The 18,872-nt window shown below is 49.5% G+C and overlaps 1 protein-coding gene and 1 long non-coding RNA gene across 10 annotated transcripts in view; one reads left to right on the top strand and one right to left on the bottom strand.

The window, feature by feature from the left end:
• Positions 1-18,872, top strand: part of OSBP2 (oxysterol binding protein 2) — a 221,185-nt gene that overhangs the window by 125,799 nt on the left and 76,514 nt on the right. Inside the window, exon 1 of one of the 9 annotated variants that reach the window (XM_015150165.3) lies at positions 12,516-12,705. The exons of the other annotated variants lie outside the window; for them this stretch is intronic. Coding sequence (XP_015005651.1) covers positions 12,627-12,705 — 79 coding nt within the window. The 5' untranslated portion in view covers positions 12,516-12,626. Of the gene's footprint in view, positions 1-12,515; positions 12,706-18,872 lie in introns of those variants that run through there. 9 annotated transcript variants of the gene reach the window in all.
• LOC144331809 (uncharacterized) lies at positions 1,533-10,222 on the bottom strand. The gene is made up of 2 exons (XR_013399312.1): positions 9,120-10,222; positions 1,533-2,158 (listed from the first exon to the last, which is right to left on the bottom strand). It is a non-coding gene; the product is annotated as an uncharacterized LOC144331809 (long non-coding RNA).

The following is an 18,872-nucleotide window of genomic DNA, read 5'->3' as shown; positions in this document are numbered from 1 at the left end:
TCGGGCTTAGCTGGGGACAGGTGGAATGTGGGAGACATCCAAGAGACAGTGGAGCTCTACAGCTTGGAGGGGCAAGACTGTGCTGGTGCTACCGATGGGGAAATGTGAACGGGGGATAGGATATGGAGCTATGGACGTGGACACCATCGCTTGGGCCCATCATGGAGTGAGAAGAGGATGAGAGAGAGGACTGACTCATGTCCTCAAGTGAGGACAGAGGAGGTTAGAAGACAGTGGATATGTGGCAAGAGGACCAGGGTGTTTCAAAGAGGGGTGGTTGGTGTGACTCAGACCTTCCACAGGAAGTGGCCTATGGAGGGCATCAGACAGGGCCACTGGACTCAGGGACAACTTGTCGTTTCTTGCCTTTCCCTGTGTCTTCTGTGTACACTTGCTTATGACACCCTCTATCCATGTCTGGTACCTCTCCTGACACCTCTCTAAGCCATGCTGTCCAGAGCAGACCTGATGAGGTGAATGCGGATGCATGCCTGGACACCTACACAGGTAGCCTCTCCTGGGCAGCCACAGCCATTAATCTCAAGGAAACTGGTGTCCACGACCATGAGCTTCTGCCAGAAGCCTGGCCGCAGACGGTGAGGTGAGGCCTGCCTGGCCAAAAGACAGGTGCCATACCTGAGCCCCTGCCCCCACACCTGGTTGCAGCTGTGTCCATTCTTTGCAGGGCCCATCACCATGGGCGGTTCTGCTCCTCCGCCTCATAGGAATTGTGCCACGGGTGCGCCAAATGATCCAGCCCCTCTCTGATTGCTGCCTGCCAGGTTGGTCTGTGTGCACTGATGTGGTGGCTTCTCTGATGTGATCTCTGGGCCCTCCTGCCTGCAAACTCACCCAAGGAGTATCCTTCTATATGCCTGGCCTTCCACCATTGGAGAGTCACTCGTAGGGCTTCACGGGTTTCAGTGTGAGCTGGAGTTGATCCTGGCACACTCTGTCCAATTGTAAATTTGTTGAGACATTAATTTCAGTTAGGAAACACAAGATTGTGAAACATTTCAAGATTTTAAAATTTATAACATAAAATTTAGTCATCTTTCATGACCCCTCCCCATCTCCCTCCTCTCCCTAGAGATATACGCACCGATTTGTCAGTAGTGGTATTTTCCAGATCTTTTCCCATGCATTTTCAAAGCCATATAAGTACATGCAACCCCCCACACACTGACATATATAAAAATGAGATTGTACTGTACACACTGATTAGGAGCTTGCTTTTTCCCTTATTAATGTATTTTGGAGATCTTTACATGTTGATGCAAATATACCTCTTTTATTTCTTTTTAGTTTCTAATTTCTTTTTTTTTTTTTTTTTTTTTTTTTTTTGAGACAGGGTCTGGCTCTGTCACCCAGACTGGAGTGCAGTGGTGCGATCTCAGCTCACCACAACCTTTGCCTCCCAGGTTCGAGAGATTCTCGTGCCTCAGCCTCCCAAGTAGCTAGGATTACAGGCATGCACCACCATGCATGGCTATATTTTTAAAATTTATTTTTAATTTTTATTTATTTATTTATTTTTGAGACGGAGTCTTACTCTGTTGCCCAGGCTGGAGTGCAATGGCACAATCTCAGCTCACTGCAACCTCTGCCTTCCAGGTTCAAGCGATTCTCCTGCCTCAGCCTCCCAAGTAGCTGGGATTACGGGCGCCCACCACCACACCTGGCTAATTTTTGTGTTTTTAGTAGAGATGGGGTTTCACCATGTTGGCCCGGCTGGTCTCAAACTCCTGACCTCAGGTGATCTGCCGGCATCGGCCTCCCAAAGTGCTGGGATTACAGGCATGAGCCACTGCGCCCAGCCTATTTTTTTTTTAATTTTTAAAGACAGGGTCTTGCTTTGTCACCCATGTTGGAGTGCAGTGGTGTAAGCATAGCTCACTGCAGTCTCAGCCTCCTGGCTCAAGGCATCCTCCTGCCTCAGCCTCTGAAGTACCTAGAACTATAGGCACATGCAACCACACCTAGCTAATTTTTTATTTTTTGTAAAAAGAGGGTCTTGCTATGTTGCCCAGGCTGGTCTTAAACTCCTGCCTCAAGCAGTCTTCACGCTTTGGCCTCCCAAAGTGCTGGGATTACAGGCGTGAGCCACCACACCCAGCCTTCTCATTTTTATTTTTTATTTTTTAATTTTTGAGACAACCTCACTCTGTCACCCAGACTGGAGTGTAGTGGCGCAATCTCAGCTCACTGCAACCTCCTCCTCCCAGGTTCAAGTGATTCTCCTGCCTCAGCCTCCCGAGCAGCTGGGACTACAGGTGTGCACCACCATGCCTGGCTAATTTTTGTATTTTTGGTAGAGACAGGGTTTCACCATGTTGGCCAGGCTAGTCTCAAACTCCTGAACTCAAGTGATCTGCCTGCATCTGCCTCTCAAAGTGCTGGAATTACAGGCTTGAGCCATCACGCCTGGCCTCATTTTGTAAAGAACAGCATAGAATTCCATAGCGTATTATAATGTATTTAATCATTTTCCTCTTGATGAACAGTAGATTCTTCACATTATTACTATTCCAGAAAGTGCTGTGGCAAATATTCCTCTACATGCATCTTTTACATATGTGTGAATTTTTCCATTGCATAGATTTCTAGAAGTGGAATTGCTATGTTACAAGGGGATGCACCTGATAAATATCAACAGACGCCATAAAATTGTCAGCCAAAAAGAATGCATAAATTGATATGATCCAACAGTGTGTATCATCCACAGAGGCAACCCCATCATTCTTTTTACTCATTGTTACTCTGATGGGTGAATGAAAAGGCATTTCCTTGCTCTATTTTGCATTTCCCTTATTCTCACCGAGACTGTGTCTACTCTTATCTGTTTATTTACCCATCGTGTGTTTTTCATGACTTGTATATTTATATTTGTTGCCATTGTTACTCTGGATATTTGTGGATTTAACTGTTGATTTGTAGAAGTTTATTCTAGTTATGGTTATTTCTCCTTTGTTGGTTATATATTTTGCAAGCGTTTTTTCTTTGTTGCTTATCTTTTCACTGTTTATGTGGTGCTGTGGAATTTCTAAATGTTTATGTTGTCAGGTCTATCCATCAGAGGCTTGTTTTTTAGTAGTAAGGGGAAAATGGAGCTTGGAGGCTTACGATGTAGCATTCCTTTTTTTTTTTTTTGAAACAGTCTTGCTCTGTTGCCCAGTGGTGCAGTCTCAGCTCACTGCAACCTCTGCCTCTCGGATTCAAGTGATTCTCCTGCTTCAGCCTCCTGAGTAGCTGGAATCACAGGTGCTAATTTTTGTATTTTTAGTGGAGATGAGGTTTCACCATGTTGGCCAGGCTGGTCTCGAACTCCTGGCCTCAAGTGATCCACCCGCCTCAGCCTCCCAAAGTGCTGGGATTATAGGCGTGAGCCACCGTGCCCGGCCACAATGTTGCATTATTGACCCTTCTCTAGTCTCTGCTTGCTCTTTGACTTTGAACAAAACTCAGCTGTTTCAAAACTCAAGACTGTTTCAACTTTAATTTTGCAAGCTATATAGCCATGCTGTCTGTCCCGCCCATCCTCAGCCCAGCTGCTGCAGGGATCACAGTGATGACAGGACTCACAGGAGAAGCCGTCTTTGATGGGGCTTCACAGTCATTCAGATCTTCACAGTTAAACTAATTCCTTGACAGACATTGAGACTTGAGTCTTCTAGCACCAGCCTTGTGTAGGGCAGTGGTGTGGGGACAACTGGTGCTGCGACCCTTACCTCACTTTTCCCAGATAACATTTTTTTTGGACATAGAGTTTCACTCTTGTCATCCAGGCTGGAGTGCAATGGCGCGATCTCAGCTGACTGCAACCTCCGCTTCCCGGGTTCAAGCAATTCTCCTGCCTCAGCCTCCCTAGTAGCTGGGATTACAGGTGCCTGCCACCACGTCCAGCAAATTTTTGTATTTTTAGTAGAGACAGGGTTTCACTATGTTGACCAGGCTGGTCTCGAACTCCTGACCTCAGGTGATCTACTTGCTTCGGCTTTGGGATTACAGGCATGAATCACCACACCTGGCCCCAGATGACGTTTGAGTGCCCGCCTGTGCTGGAGATACAATCCTCACAGCTCTGCATAAGGAAGTACATGAGTCAGCCTGGGCTGTCATCACAAAATGCCACAGCCTTGGTGGCTTAAACAACAGAAGTTGATTCTGTCACAGTTCTGGAGGCTGGAAGTCCAAGTTCCAAGTGTTGGGAGGTTTGGTTTCAGAGGCCTCCTCTGCTTGTGGATGGCTGCTTTCTTGCTATGTCCTCACATGGTCCTTCCTCTGTGTATATGTTTGTGTCCTCATCTCCTCCTCTTCTTATGAAGACACCAGTCACATGGATTAGGGTCCACTCATATGATCTCGCTGGTTTTTTTTGGTTTTGTTTTTTGTTTTTTTTTGAGATGGAGTCTCACTCTGTCACCCAAGCTGGAGGGAAGTGGCTCAGTTTCAGCTCATACAACCTCCACCTCCCAAGTTCAAGTAATTCTGGTGCCTCAGCCTCCTGAGTAGCTGGGACTACAGGCACATGCCACCACGCCCAGCAAATTTTTGTATTTTAGTAGAGATGGGGTTCCACCATGTTGGCCGGGCTGGTCTCGAACTCCTGACTTCAGGTGATCTGCCCACCTTGGCCTCCCACAGTGCTGGGCCATATGACCTTGTTTATCTTAATTACCTTTTTAAAGGGCCTGTCTCCATAGAGAGTCACATTCTGAGATACTGGGGGTTTGGACTTCAACATACGAATTTTGAGGGGGACACATTTCAACCCATTACAGGGAGATAGCACCATGGCTGGATGAGAATCTGGGAAGTGAAGCTCAGAGAGGCTCCTGTACTTGCTTTCAGTCACAATGAGCAGCTTGTAGATCTGAGCTCAGACTCCTGTGTTTGACTCCAAAGCCCAGGGCTCTGGGTGACCTGACTGGTGTTAAAAGTCTTTGGGCTGGGCTGGGCTGGGATCACACCTGTAATCCCAGCACTTTGGGAGACCAAGGCGGGAGGATGGCTTGAGCCAAGGAGTTCTAGGAGTCCAAGGAGTTCCAGCCTGGGCAACATATCTACAAAAAAATGCAAAACTTAGCCAGGCATGGTGGCACATACCTATAGTCCCAGCTACTAGGGAGGCTGAGGTGGGAGGATGGCTTGAGCCCGGGAGGCAGATGTTGCAGTGAGCTGAGATCATGCCACTGCACTCCGGCTTGGGTAACAGAGTGAGACCTTGTCTTTTTTAACAAAACAAAACAAAAAACCTCTTTAGGCTCCACTACCCTGACTTCCTGCTCACTAGTCACCCAACTGTGTCCCCACCCCATGGCCTCATAACTCACACTCCCTGGGCAGGACACCTACTCCTTCAGTCTCTTCTGCACTTCCTCTGTCCTCTTGGGAAAGGGTTTTGCATAATAATTCAATTAGTTGAATGTATTATAGCTTGTTACATTTTTACTGTTGCAGCGGGAAAGACTGCATAATGTGATAGAGCATTTGCAATGCAGGAAATTCCCCAGTAATCGTACTCCCTCACAAAGCTGTATTCTTGATGTTTGCATGTTACCTTGCATCTCCCCTTGGGACATACGCTTGTATTTCCCGTGTTTGTCATCATATTAAACGTGGCCCTTCATGCGCTTCCCTTTTCACCGCACATTATAGCTAACAGTTTCTGTCTTTCTCTTTTTTTCTTTTTTTAAAAATTTCTTAGCCCAAAAGGCCATCCCCTACCTTTTAATGCTCATTTTAATGGCTGCATAATATTCCACTGAGTTGCCATACTCTAATATTTTGAATCATTACAGCTGTCGAGCATTTGAGTTTCCCATTTGTGCTATTACAGATAATGATGCAGTAAATATCTTTGTACAGAAAGCTTTTTGCTTCTCTCGAATTATTTCCTGAGGGAAAATTTCCAGGAGTCAGATTACTGAGTTAAGGGCTGCAGCAGCACCATGGCACCTTGATGAACTAAAATATCATGTTATGCAACTAGCGTGCCAATGTCGCATGCCACCAACAAGTGAACATACCAGCTGCACTGTAATCTCACTGGCATTTGCTGTAAATAATTAAATATACTTTTGACAATGTTAGTATAAGGATATGCCAAGGCTGCTTTAATTGGTGTTGCTTTAAGAACCAACAAAGGATGAACATTCTACAATAGGTTCAATAGATTTGTATTTTCAATTCCTTTTGTTGTCACTTTTATTTTTTAAAAAGAATCATTGAAGATGAAACAAATGGACAGTCATCCCTTGGGAATTCCAGTGCTGTTATTATCTTGAGGAATCTGTCAGTGAAAGTAGTATTTAGACCTAAACAAGCAAAAGGACTCTTGGTTAATAACTGACATAGCAATAGAATGGGCCTGAGAAGAAGCTGATCTCCTCAGAGCCAGCTGGCGGGACTGATCCCAACTCTCCATCCAGGTCCTCCAGGTAGCCTGACCCACCCGCAGGCCACCCTTTCCAAATGCATATGCAGGGATGCCAGTGAAACCACGTGCTGGATCCAGGGCAAAACCGTCCAGGCTCAGCTCCCAGAGAGGTGGCCTCTGTCTCTCCTGTTGCCCCTACCAGCAGAGGGCGTGTGTGGACAGTAAGGCCTCGGCACCACCCCAGCTTTTCCCTTTTTTCAAACTGAATGGTGCCCTCGGTGCCCTCTCCCTCATTCTTTTTATTTTTTTATTTTTTAAAATTTTTATTAAGACAGTCTTACTCTGTTGCCCTGGCTGGAGTGCAGTGGTGTGATCTCGGCTCACTGCAACCTCTGCCTCCCAGTTCAAGCAACTCTGCTGCCTCTGCCTCCCAAGTACCTGGGATTACAGGTGCATGCACCACACCCGGCTAATTTTTGTATTTTTAGTAGAGATGGGGTTTTACCATGTTGGTCAGGCTGATCTTGAACTCCTGACCTCAAGTGATCCAGCCGCCTCAGCCTCCCAAAGTGCTGGGATTCCAGCCATGAGCCACCGCACCCAGCCCCATCTCATTTTTCTGATCTAAAATAATCGATGATAAATGGAAGTTTTTTCCGTTGGAAGTTTTTTAATTGCCTAGCAACACATTATCACAAATTGCTCTCAAATTAATTCTTTGGCTTCAGTGCAGAATCATTTATTAATGAGGATGGCAGTCAGCATCTAAGAATGGCTATTCTTAGAACACTGCTGCTTTAAAGGGCTTCATTCTTAAGATATCCCCACAAGGACCATGTATGCTTCACAAACCCTTGGAGAACCTGATTCTCCAGACAAGCACAGAGAAGGTCATTGCTTCTCCCCTGTGGGCCCCAGCCCCTCATTAGTGATGAGCCCAAGGCCAGTGGGGGAAGCCAAAGATCCCCAGTTCCCATAGCGGTTGAGGGCTGTGGCCAACTTGGGTCAGGAGGCCACCATTGGATCTTGCTCCCATGGGACTCCTAAGTTGCTGCTGACATCTATGTGGTCCCATCAATGGAGAGGCAGGGGTGCAAAGGGGAAAGGGGGTTGTGAGGAGGAATGCACCGGAAATGCAGACAGGAGGGAACAGTGATGGAAGGCTTGGGAAGACGGGGGTGATGTGGTTTGATAGGCTGGAGCTAAAAGGTCTCCTGATGAGTGATTATGTTGCTTTTGTGGAGCAGTTCGATTGATTTATTCATTCCCTTGCACCTACCATGTGCTAGACCCACACTGGAGGCTGAGAATAGTGAGAAAAGCCTCTGACTCTGCCCTGAAGGAGTTCCAAGTCTGATGTGGGAGACAGACAAGTAAATAGAAATCTATAGTGAGTGTGCTAGGTCCTGGGAAAGAAAGCTCAGGGCACTCAGGAAGCTCAGACTTGAGGAAATTCACCTGTGATCCTACTGGGTTTTTTGTTTGTTTTGAGACAGGGTCACCCAGGCTTGAGTGCAGTGATTTGATCTTAGCTCACTGCAGCCTCGACCTTCCCAGGATCAAGCAATCCTCCCACCTCAGCCTCCCAAGTAGCTGGGACTACAGGCATCCACGACTGTGCCCAGCTAATTTTTAAAATATTTTTACAGAGATGGAGTTTTGCCATGTTGCCCAGGCTGGTCTCGAACTCCTAGGCTCAAGCAATCTGCTCATCTCAGCCTCCCAAAGTGCTGGGATTACAGGCATGAGCTATCATGCCCAGCCAATCCTACTGTTTTCACATGTTGCTATATGCATACTTTTCATAGAGTTACAAATATGTTGTGTGATTTGCTCTTTTCCTTTCAGCGTTTTGTTTTTTTAGCATGGTTTCTTATTTCCCTGACACTGTCACCTATATAAACAGCTTCTAATAGATAAATAAATCTAAATGGCTTCCTGATATTCCATGAAGTTGATGAAATAGAGTTGATGAAATTCACCTGCTGTTAGAGTTAGGGTGCTTCATTTTTGCAACAGATGGCATTGGGTGCAGAACTTTTTGCACTTGTGATGAATCCAGTTCACCTTACTGGGCTGTAGGGTGTGGATGTGCTTGCAATTCTTAATGTACTAGCATGTTGTCCCTGAGGCCTTGCAGTAATTTCTGGGGCTGCCATGAGTGCCTGGGGGACATACCTCTCTGTTGCCTCTATCCAGCACTGGGATGAATAATAGATACACACACACACACATCAATATGAATATTATTTGTTGAGTGTGTGTGTGCCACATTGTTGAGCAAAGGAAGGAACATAGAGGAATCAGCCCCTCATTACTGATTCTGATTAGTAATGTTCTGGTAGCAAGTGGAAGTGGGAGGCCAGCTTCTAGGGAGGCTGCTGCGGCAGCAGCAGGCCAGGTGGGGTGTGACAAGGAAAGTGGTAACTGTAGACATGGAAGGAAAGCAAAGAATTCGAAGTGAGCAGAGCAACCAGTTTGATGTGGGGTCAGATAGGAGTCTGGAGGGTTGCAGCTGCCTCTGGGATTGCCAGCACAGGATATTTGGGGTAAGTGAACCTCAGGAAGGTTTCAGAGTTGGTGCACTTGGTTTTAGGAGGTCACAAAGAAGAAGGCTGGAGGCCTGAACCTAGACCTGTTCAAAAGACACCCATGGGCCAGGTGCCGTGGCTCACACCTGTAATCCCAGCACTTTGGGAGGCCAAGGTGGGTGGATCACCTGAGGTCAGGAGTTTGAGACCAGCCTGGTCAACATGGTGAAACCCCGTCTCTACCAAAACTACAAAAATTAGCTGGGCGTGTCGGTGCATGTCTATAATCTTAGCTACTCGGGAGACTGAGGCTGGAGAATGGCTTGAACCCGGGAGGCAGAGGTTACAGTGAGCAGAGATCATGCCACTGGACTTCAGCCTGGATGACAGAGGGAGACTGAAAAAAGACACCCCTGATGCATAAGTATAGATGGCTCACAGGAGCGGGGCTGGAGTTCAGCCTCATCCATACGGTTATATGAGGGAAACTTTGTGACAGAATTCAGGGCAGTCAGTGGAGCTGTTAGAAGAATCCATCAGTCATCTTAGGCTCGGTCTCTTCGGCTTCCTTGACAAACTAATTCAACTAAGGCTTTGCAGCTAATATATTTTCTTTAAGGACAAGTTGGCACCCTTCTGGCTGCCTGTTCAGCTAGGCTGTAGATTTTTCAGTATTTCACATGAGCAGAATCTGATAGTTTTTTTTATTGTGACTTATAGTGTAAAATAATTACATAGAAAAGAGAAATAGTGTGTGTGTTTGCTTTAGTGGGACCACATGATTTTTGAAAAATATTTTTTCGTACCATTTTCCTTTTGTTCCGGGGTATATTTTGTTCTCTTTCTTCTCAATTACCCAGCTGTAAGCCAGGCATGGCTCTGGATGAGGGTGAATAGAGCAGGGCTAAGAAAGAGGGTCAGTGACACCAGGGTTCACTAGCAGTGAGGGTGGCGCGTGGCACTCAGCTCCTCTGCCCTCCTCTTCTTCAGCCTCTAGGACAGAAGGCACAGTTTTACATTAGAGAGTCCTCCAGATTTCAGATTCCACAATACTCATAATGCCTGGTTAAATACCTTGGGTTGGATTTATTCTTACACATGCAAATCCTTAAAAACAAATTGCCTGTATGTTTCTGAATGTTTCCCCAAAACATTCAAAACACTGCTCCGACTGAACACAGTGGCTCACACCCATAATCCCAGCATTTTGGGAGGCTGAGGCAGGAGGACTGCTTGAAGCTGGGAGTTCCAGCCCAGCCTAGGCAACAAAGCGAGAACTTTGTCTCTACAAAAAATAAAAATAAGTAAAAATTAGCTGGACACGGTGGTGTGTCCCAGTAGTTCCAGCTACTCAGGAGGCTGAGGCAGGAGGATTGCTTGAGCCCAGGAGTTCGAGTCTGCAGTGAGCTATGATGCTGCCACTGTACTCCAGCCTGGGTGACAGAGTAAGACCCCATCTCTAAAACAATAATAATAATAATAATAATTTAAAAATAAAATTAAAAAGAAACCAAAACACTATTCCAGACTTCCGCATTTTTTCTCAAGAGGCCTCTGGGAGCCCAGGGAGCAGTAGTCTCTGTAAGGGATCCTGCAGAGCATGGTTCTCTGAGTGTGGCCTCCGAGATCAGCCAGACCAGGCCAGTTCCAAGCCTGGTGACCCTGGGCAAGTCACCTGACCTCAGAGCCTTAATCTCCTCATCTGTAAAAGAGGGTGTTGGTGGAATTTACCAAACAAGCCTTTTCTGTGAGAATGAAACAAGGAAATGCAGGTCAAGCATGCAGCCTGGTGTTCTCAACACTCCATCACTGCGACCATTTCCATCACGTGGTGCTCTTCATTTTGCAGCCAGAAAACCAAGGCCCAGAATGGCTAAATGCCTTCTAACCCCCCGGGCCAGTGAATCTAACTCAGTTGTTAAGGATTAATTCTCTGGGTGAAAGAAGTACTCAGTTGCTTCAAAGGCCTGGACGGGAATTATTGACCCAGCACCACCTTCCCTGAGTCTATTAGATGTTAAAACAGGAGATTTGATGTGTATTTGAAAAAGCTTTAAATTGGTGAAAATGGATTCCGTTTCAGTAAATTACATTTGATCAGTTCCTTTGCTTGAGCTACTGCAAGGTGGCACAGTTAGGTAGGGTTCTGTTGGAGACGAAACAGTGGTTAAAACTCAGTCCCAGGGCCCAGAACCTGTAGTCCAGTGGGAAAGATGAGACATAAACAGGGCAGAGTGAAGTAGGAGCCTCAGCAGAGGAGTGGGGCAGGCCCATGTGTGGAGCTGAAGACCTCTGAGCCGGAGAGTGTCAGCGTCTGACATACCGTGAGAAGGATCTCTCAGCTGTTATATTGTGCGGAGACTGTGGGGACCAGAGTGGGAGCAGGGAGACTTGCAGGGAGGCTGTGTAAGAATCCACAGGCAAGGTGAGGGCATCGTAGGTCCCGGAAACAGCATGCAGGTGGTGAGAGTCAAGGGATCCTGGCTGTATTCTACCGGTACCGCCATCATGATGTCCTGACCAACTGGATGTGGATCTAAGAGAGAAGTCACAGATGACTCCAGGGTTTCTGACCTGAACGATGTCACTAGCTAAGGTGGGGAAGGTTGAGGAAGGGTGTGGTACAAATGGCAGTGGATGGGGGACGGGGGTGCGGGGATAGGGAAGCTCAGATTTGGACAGTTGAGTTTCTGACGCCCACCACACATCCTAGGGAGATTTCGGTGGGCTGCCCGGCGGAGGCGGCGGGCGCTTCTTTACTGGAAATTTTGCCTGCGTGAAACTTGGCTGTATTTACCTTGTTGAGTGTTTCTGTTAACATCTGAAACTCTGGGGAAAATTAGGATTCTTTAACCTTGTAGACCTAAAAGACACAGAGGCAGTTAATTTCACTTAACACGAATTTATTAGAAACAGCTCCTTTAGAAATCAGCGCTCTCTGATCTGTAATAAACCTTGTAACTAACTTTGCCTGCTTGCTGGTTATCTGTAATAAACCTTGTACTTAACTTTGCCTGCTTACTGGTTATGCCTGTGGGCAACTGGACGGGGGAGTTGTGTTCAAAGGCCTGGGCAAATACAGATGTTATGACCAGAAGCCTGCTGTGGCAGCAGCGTTGAGGGAACCCAGCTCCCCCGGGCCCTGCCTATTGCCTTCTTCCCGCATGGTGGCCAGGTGGCTGCAGGTGGCCAGACACAGGTGCACCAGCCACCGCAGCGGGGTCAGAAGATGAGCAGGTCTCAGAGGTGACCCCAATTTCCTGGAATCACCGTCAGGCCCCTGGCCATCCCCATTTCCCACGTGCCCCTTAGCTCTCAAGGGCATCTTTGCCCTTTGAAATAAAGCAACGCCGAGCTTGTTGCTGCAGGGGACAGTATTAAAATGTGACATTGAAGTGGGGAGCCTGCACGGGCGTCCGCGGGGTCGCGCGGACCAGCAGGCGACGCGGGACGAGGCAGCGCTCCTGGGGCGGGAGAAAGTGGGAGGCTGCACCGCCGCTCAGGCTGGGCTCGGCTCCCGCGGCGCGGACGGGGTTAACGCGCTCGTGCACCGGGTGGCGGGCGGCAGTGGTGCATTGTGGTAGCGCGGCGCCGGGACCCACGAGTGCCCGCCGCCTCCGCCGGGCGGCCCACCGAGCTGTGCACGCGTCCGTGCAAGCCCCCGGGACCCGGCGCCATGTAGCGCCCCGCCGATCGGAGGCTGCCCCGCCGCGGGAATGAAGGGACGCGGCTGCTGGGACACGGCCTCCCTGCGCTCCTTCTGCAGCTCCGGCTGCCTGAATAAATTTAAAAAGGGTTAGTGCTTGCCGGGCTTCCACCCGGAGGGAGGCCAGGCTTCCCGCGCATGCACGCCCGGTGCCGGGCTTTGCTGAGTGATCGATCCACGCGAGCCTCTGATGTCACTCCCTCGCGGCGTGGGGAGCGCGGGGAGCCTTGGGGAACCCCTGTCCCCGCACCCCGCCGGCGTGCGCTCCCAGCTCGCTTCACGCGCGGGGCATTTTGGAGAGGGGGCTGCGGCTAGAGACTTGTCCGTCTAATTAACCTATGCAAAAAGAAAACGAAATATAATCTATATCTTTATGAAAAGAAGGGGGAAGCGGCGGTCGGTGTTTAATCCACCTATCTACCTCTTCTTCCCCAGAGTTGGCCTGGGGCCGGCATGCCCCTGGAGCCCCTGTACAGTCACTGATTTGCCCACAAGGGCCTCGTCCTGGGGCCACCAGTGGTGTCGGCTTTGCTCAGTGCATGATTCTCCTAGTGGCCGCCTGGTTTGAGCAACACCCCCTCCCCCTCCCGTGGTGATCCTGAATGACCGCCCTGGGGTGTGCAGGCTCACAAGCCCAAGGGCCCTTCCTAGCATGGGGGAAAACCTTAGCTGTCTTAAATGGAGGCCTTGCAAACTCTCTAAGCTCTTGCCTGCAATTTCTGATGCTTGAAACCTTCTTTACTGGAAATTTTGCGTCAGTGAAACTTGACTGTATTTACCTTGATGAGTGTTTCTGTTAACATCTGAAACTCTGGGGAAAATTAGGATTCTTTAACCTTGTAGACCTAAAAGACACAGAGGCGGTGAATTTCACTTAACACGAATTTATTAGAAACAGCTGCTTTAGAAATCAGCACTCTCTGATCTGTAATAAACCTTGTAATTAACTTTGCCTGCTTACTGGTTATGCTAATGGCTTCATAAGACCCTCAGAGGACTTCGAAGTTGCAGGCTGCACGCCTCGGCTGGGGAATCCCATCCAACCATGTGAGTTCTCTCGAAACACCATATGAGGTCTTAGGGTGTGTGCAGTTGTAAACATTTCAAATGTATTTCATTAGGAGTTGGTACTACACCTCCGTCTTAAAGGTCCTTTAAGGAAACTTGCAAGTAAATTTCGTCCAAAGTGTATGTTCTGGTTTTAGAGGATTGGTCTTAGTTTACAGTTTTTATTTTGGATATAGCGTCATTTCTAAAGCAGTCATATTCTTTACGCGAAGTTTAAGTGATGTTTCTGTTATCGGTTTGGATGGATTTATTCTGAGGGAGAATTTCGGAGTTAGTTTAAAAAAGAAAAGACATTGTTTTTCTTCTCTTGGCTCACCTAATGATTTTCTTGGTTGTCCTTGTCTGGAAGTGTTAACAAGGAGCGTTGGAGCTGATGTCTGTTAGCATTCGGCTTGGTTGTGGGGGAATGTTACCTTTGTAGGAAACCTCAGGTGTGACCAGAGTAGCTGTATCTTGAGACCAGTGATGGGGTGACCTTTTTGACGGCCAGACCCCTCCAGGCCAGCCTTCCACCTTATCCTTCTGTTGGTGTCCTGCCCTGCACAGCAAGCCTGGGGAGGAGGAGTCTCAGGAGGTTGTGTGTTGGTAGGCACTGTGCTTAGAACAGGGCCTGGAGCAGAGCTTGCTGCACCAGCAGGAGGAGGCCCAGCCGCGAGAGCCGCAGTCAAGAGCAGCCAGAACTCAGCCTCCATGTCGGAGGCCGTAGGGGTGAACAGAGAGTTTGTCCCGCAGGTGCTCTGTGTGAAAGTGGGCCTGGGGAGACCAGAAGGGTGTTTTCAAGAGAAGCTGGCAATCTGTTTTTATGAGATTTCCACATACAAACACATACGTAGCTGGGGGTTGCCAGGCCTGGTTAGGGATCAGCTTTGGGAGGTGGGAGCCACCTAGCCCCTGACATCGTTATGGGAATTGATTGGGTCCTCGTCCTCAGCATGCAAACAGGGTGAGACTGGCCTCCTGTTTTAGACATGTTGGGGGGTATTCTGGTAAGGTGTCACCGCAGACAAGTTTCCCCTGAGGAAAGGGTTCTGATGAAATTTCATCATGCACCTAAGCTCATCTTTGTGCAAGTTGAAGAGGGAGCTGGGCTTGCTGCCTGCTCTGGGATGCCAAGGGATGAGGTCCAGGTGGTGCCCATTTCAGTGGCAGGACAGGGTTTTACCTTATGGAGATGTATCACAGGGGCCTCTACTTTGGAGGTCCCGTGGTATAGCTGAGCTGTCAGGAGACCTGGCTTCTTGTCCTGACTCTGCTGCTGGGCTGTGTGTCTGTGCCTGTCTGTGAGTCTCCGTTGCCCCCACCCTTGTAAACAAGGGGAAGCATGGATTGAAAGAGGTTCCAGAAAAACAGGTCCCCACCCTGCTCCCAGGCCTAAGCATGTGAGGAGCCCTAGGGAAGCATGGGCAATGGCATGTTCAAAGCACAGCATCACTGCTTGCCTGGCCTTCAGCCAGCTTCTTACCTTTTTGAGCCTCAACTTCCTCATCTAAAAGATGGCATTAAACCTACTTACCTTGGCTGGGCACGGTGGTTCATGCCTGTAATCCCAGCATTTTGGGAGGCCGAGGTGGGTGGGTCACTTGAGGTCGGGAGTTTGAGACCAGCCTCTCCAACATGGTGAAACCTCATTTCTACTAAAAATACAAAAATTAGCCTGGCGTGGTGGCGCACACCTGTAATCCCAGCTACTCAGGAGGCAAACACAAACAAAAAACCTTACTTACCTGGCAAGATTGCTGGGAAGTTGAAATGAGATACTATGCATCTGTGCCTACCAGTCTGTCAATCACCTATGTGTTTGTGTCTCTGTGTGCTTCGAACAGAGCCTGGTGGGCCACAAAAGGGGGAAGCACCCACTTGGGGTCTCTTGTAAGTGCTGACTATAGCCCTTGGCCATTCTCCCCTTTGCCTTTGTATGTGTGCACTTATGTGTGTATGCACAGGTGCAGATCTGTGTTGGACTCGTGGATCTTTTCTGGTTGGAACATAAATCACTGAGACCAGAACATATGAACCCCATGCCCTGGCATGGTGGGCTCACCAGAGGTCAGAGTCTGGTGGCCTTGGGCAGGCCCTGACCATAGTACTGCCAAGGTCATCACTTTCTCATCTGCAGCCTCAAAGCACCCCTGCTTGCCCAGGAGCCAGCCTTCATACTGAGCCCAGCTCTGATTTGCCCAGTGGAGAGAGCTGAGCGGAACTTCCAGCTGACTGGGTGATGTGTCACAGAAACAGGAGGGGATCAGGGCGATGGCAACCAACACGGGCCACCAGGGGGACATACCAGGTCAGGCGGTTAGGTTCTTTGCACAGACCCCCAGAAAACTTGGTGGCAAGGGTGCGCCAGCCTCTCTGAGTGGCTGTGATGTGAGCACCAGGTCCTGGAATGTTCTGAGGGGTTATTGTTTTTGATGACGTGTTTGCATCTTTAAAGGCCAGGACAGAGAAAGAGCCTCTTGGAACATCAGCTGGGAATTGATGGAGGATACGGGGTCCTTCAAAAATTCACAAATGGGGACTTTTAGGGGACAGCTTGCCAAAGTGCACTCTCTATATTTGGCATCTGCTGAGGTTCCTAGGAGGGAAGACTAAGGCCTGAAGCAAGGGACTGGCTCTGTGCTCTAATCTCTTCCCTGCACCTGCAGAATGTCCCAGGGATTCACATTTGCCACTCCTCAGGCCTGGTCTCATAGCATGCCCAGTCCACCCTCACTCGGCCTACTTGGCCCAATCTCCCTGCCCCTCCCTCATAATAAATACATCCTTGCAGGCGCAATGCCCATTCTAGTTCCTCCTGAAGCTTCCCCCGACCTCCCAAGGCTGGAGGTGCCCCCTCCTTCGGACCTCTCATGGGCCCCTTCTGTAGCAGGACTGGGTTGTTTGATGCAAGTCTCACCCTCCTTGAGGCTGTAGGCTCCCAGACATGGAGGCTGGGTTTCATCTGTGTCTTAATGCCACCCTCTCCCCTCTAGCACTCAGCACTTTTGTCTAACTGGTGTTTGGAACCAGCCCACCACCTGGAAGTGAACGAAGGGAAGGGCCATCTGAGGCCAGGGGACAAGGAGCATCCTCTCTGGTTGGGGGCCTCAGCTTCCTGTTCTTCCTCTGGGGCATTTCCCTGGTGCACTGGGACTTCCCTGACTCAGGCTGGAGTCTTTCCTGCCCCCACCCTTTCCCTTCTGGTCCCACTGTGAACCTCTGGAATAACCAGGGAAGCTCAGGGAGGGCAGTGGGGCTCTTAGGTGAACCTGGGGTGGGGGGATCCTGGAGAGCTTCCTGGAGGAGGTGACACCCAGTTGGGTATCAGAGGATGAGTAAGAGGTAGGCGGGTGAGGATGCGGATGCTCAGTTAGGCTTCAGCGAGGTGTCAGGACCTCATGATGGGTGAGATATAGGAAGGGGACTTACCAGTGGGCTACATCAGAAAGGACAGATGGGCAAGAAAGGATGTGAAGTGAGTGGTGAGAGCACAGCTCTGCCGGCTCTGGAGGTGGTGTGTGGCTTATGGAAAGGAGGCCTCATGGTAGTGCTGACCCCATTTATGTCTTCCCACACCGAGTTGTCACTGTTATTTGGTGTGACTCACTGTGAAGCGGTACCTTCTGTCATGAAGACCTAACATGGCAGAGCCTCTGGCCACTTGCTTTTGGCCTAAGGTGGTGAGAATTCTACTTGGTATCTTAAACTGATGGCAGTAATACATATGGAAGCCCCTGCCCATCCTGGCACATGGTGGCTGCTCATTATTCTTAGTATCTTTTCCATCTCCTCCAGTATAAGTCCGGCTCTTTATAGGCATGCACATTATTTTACAAGCAGACCTGTTGGGGAAGTGACGTTTTACTGCCTTAATTTGCACAGAGGCCAAGAACGGTTTCAAGGAGTCAACCTGTCAAGGCAACCATGGGCCCGTGGGCATGGGACAAGTCCAGTCCTTGGAGCCAAATGAGACCTAGGGGAGATATGGAAGAAATCACCTCAGCTCCCTCATCGGGGGGTGACGCTCCTCTGCAACTTGAAATGAGGGAAAAGTGGGAAGCCTGTGGCCCACGGAAGGGTGCTCAATCAATGGTAGCAAGGAAGATGATCATTGGCCATATCATTGTACAGATGGGGAAACTGAGGCTCAAGGAGGAGAGATGACTTTTTCAAGATCACACAGGCAGGAGTGGGGCCAGAGCCTGCACACCCAGCATTTAACCACGTGTTGGTTGAATGGTGGTCAAGGGGAAGGCTATGGCCTGGGGGCTCACTGAACTCTCGAGGGGCCTGGCCCAAGGGAAGGCCACAGTGGGTGGGGCTGGGGACTCACTTTCTGGGGCAGAACCTCAGAGCCTGGGGAGTACAGAGAGGTGATCTGGGGGGATTCCTTGTCATTAGAAGGAGGCTCAATGCCAGAGGGGGGTCTTGAACGTTTCAACGCTTTTGAGGCAGAGTGAAGAACAGCCAATGGTAAGAGAAGATGAATTTGTCTTTTCTGTTAGGCAGAAAAGCTGGCCAACAGCGTCTTGTCAGTCACTCACTCTGTCCGAGCAGCTGCGTAGGGCACAGTGTCCACAGCCAGGTGACAGGCACCCAGCCCAGAGGGGCTGGGAGTAGCAGAGCCCAGCTCGCCTCATCCCCAGGCCAGCATCCCTCTGACCCTGCACGCTGATCCCTTCCCATGAAGGAGGAGAGGACTGGCATGGCCCTGGCTGGCCACACTCAGAGTCCAGGAGGTGCTGGCCATGCCAAGTAGAGAAGATTTGAGAATATGCACAGAGCTTGAGGCATGCAGGAGTCCATGAGCTCTGAGGAAAGGCACTGCGAGTGGGCAGGGATCCCAGCAGAGGGCCCGACATGGGCAGGCAGCTAAGGGGTGGATTGGGGGCACTGTATGTAAGGGTGTCCCGGAGGGGGAGCAACATGTTGGAGGTGCCAGGAGGGCAGCACGCCTGTGTGCATGTGAGTTTCACTGTGTGAGGGGCAGGCCTACAGGTAGGGAGGGCGAGAGCTCAAGGAAGGAGGGGAGGAGACGGAGAGGTGGGCAGAGCAGGCTTCCCCCAGTGCTTTTATTGGCTATGCAGAAACCCCCGTCAGCAAACAGGCTTCATGCCAACCCTGAGCCCCTGGGTAGCGAGGGGGCAATTGTGCTGGACTGGAAGGGCCTGGAGAGGAAAGAGGGTCATGATGGTGGAGTGCAGCAGAG

Source organism: Macaca mulatta, chromosome 10, assembly GCF_049350105.2.
Source record: "Macaca mulatta isolate MMU2019108-1 chromosome 10, T2T-MMU8v2.0, whole genome shotgun sequence".
NCBI lineage: Eukaryota > Metazoa > Chordata > Mammalia > Primates > Cercopithecidae > Macaca > Macaca mulatta.
The sequence above is the reverse complement of the archived record's forward strand: the minus strand, read 5'-3'. Positions and strand labels throughout refer to the sequence as shown.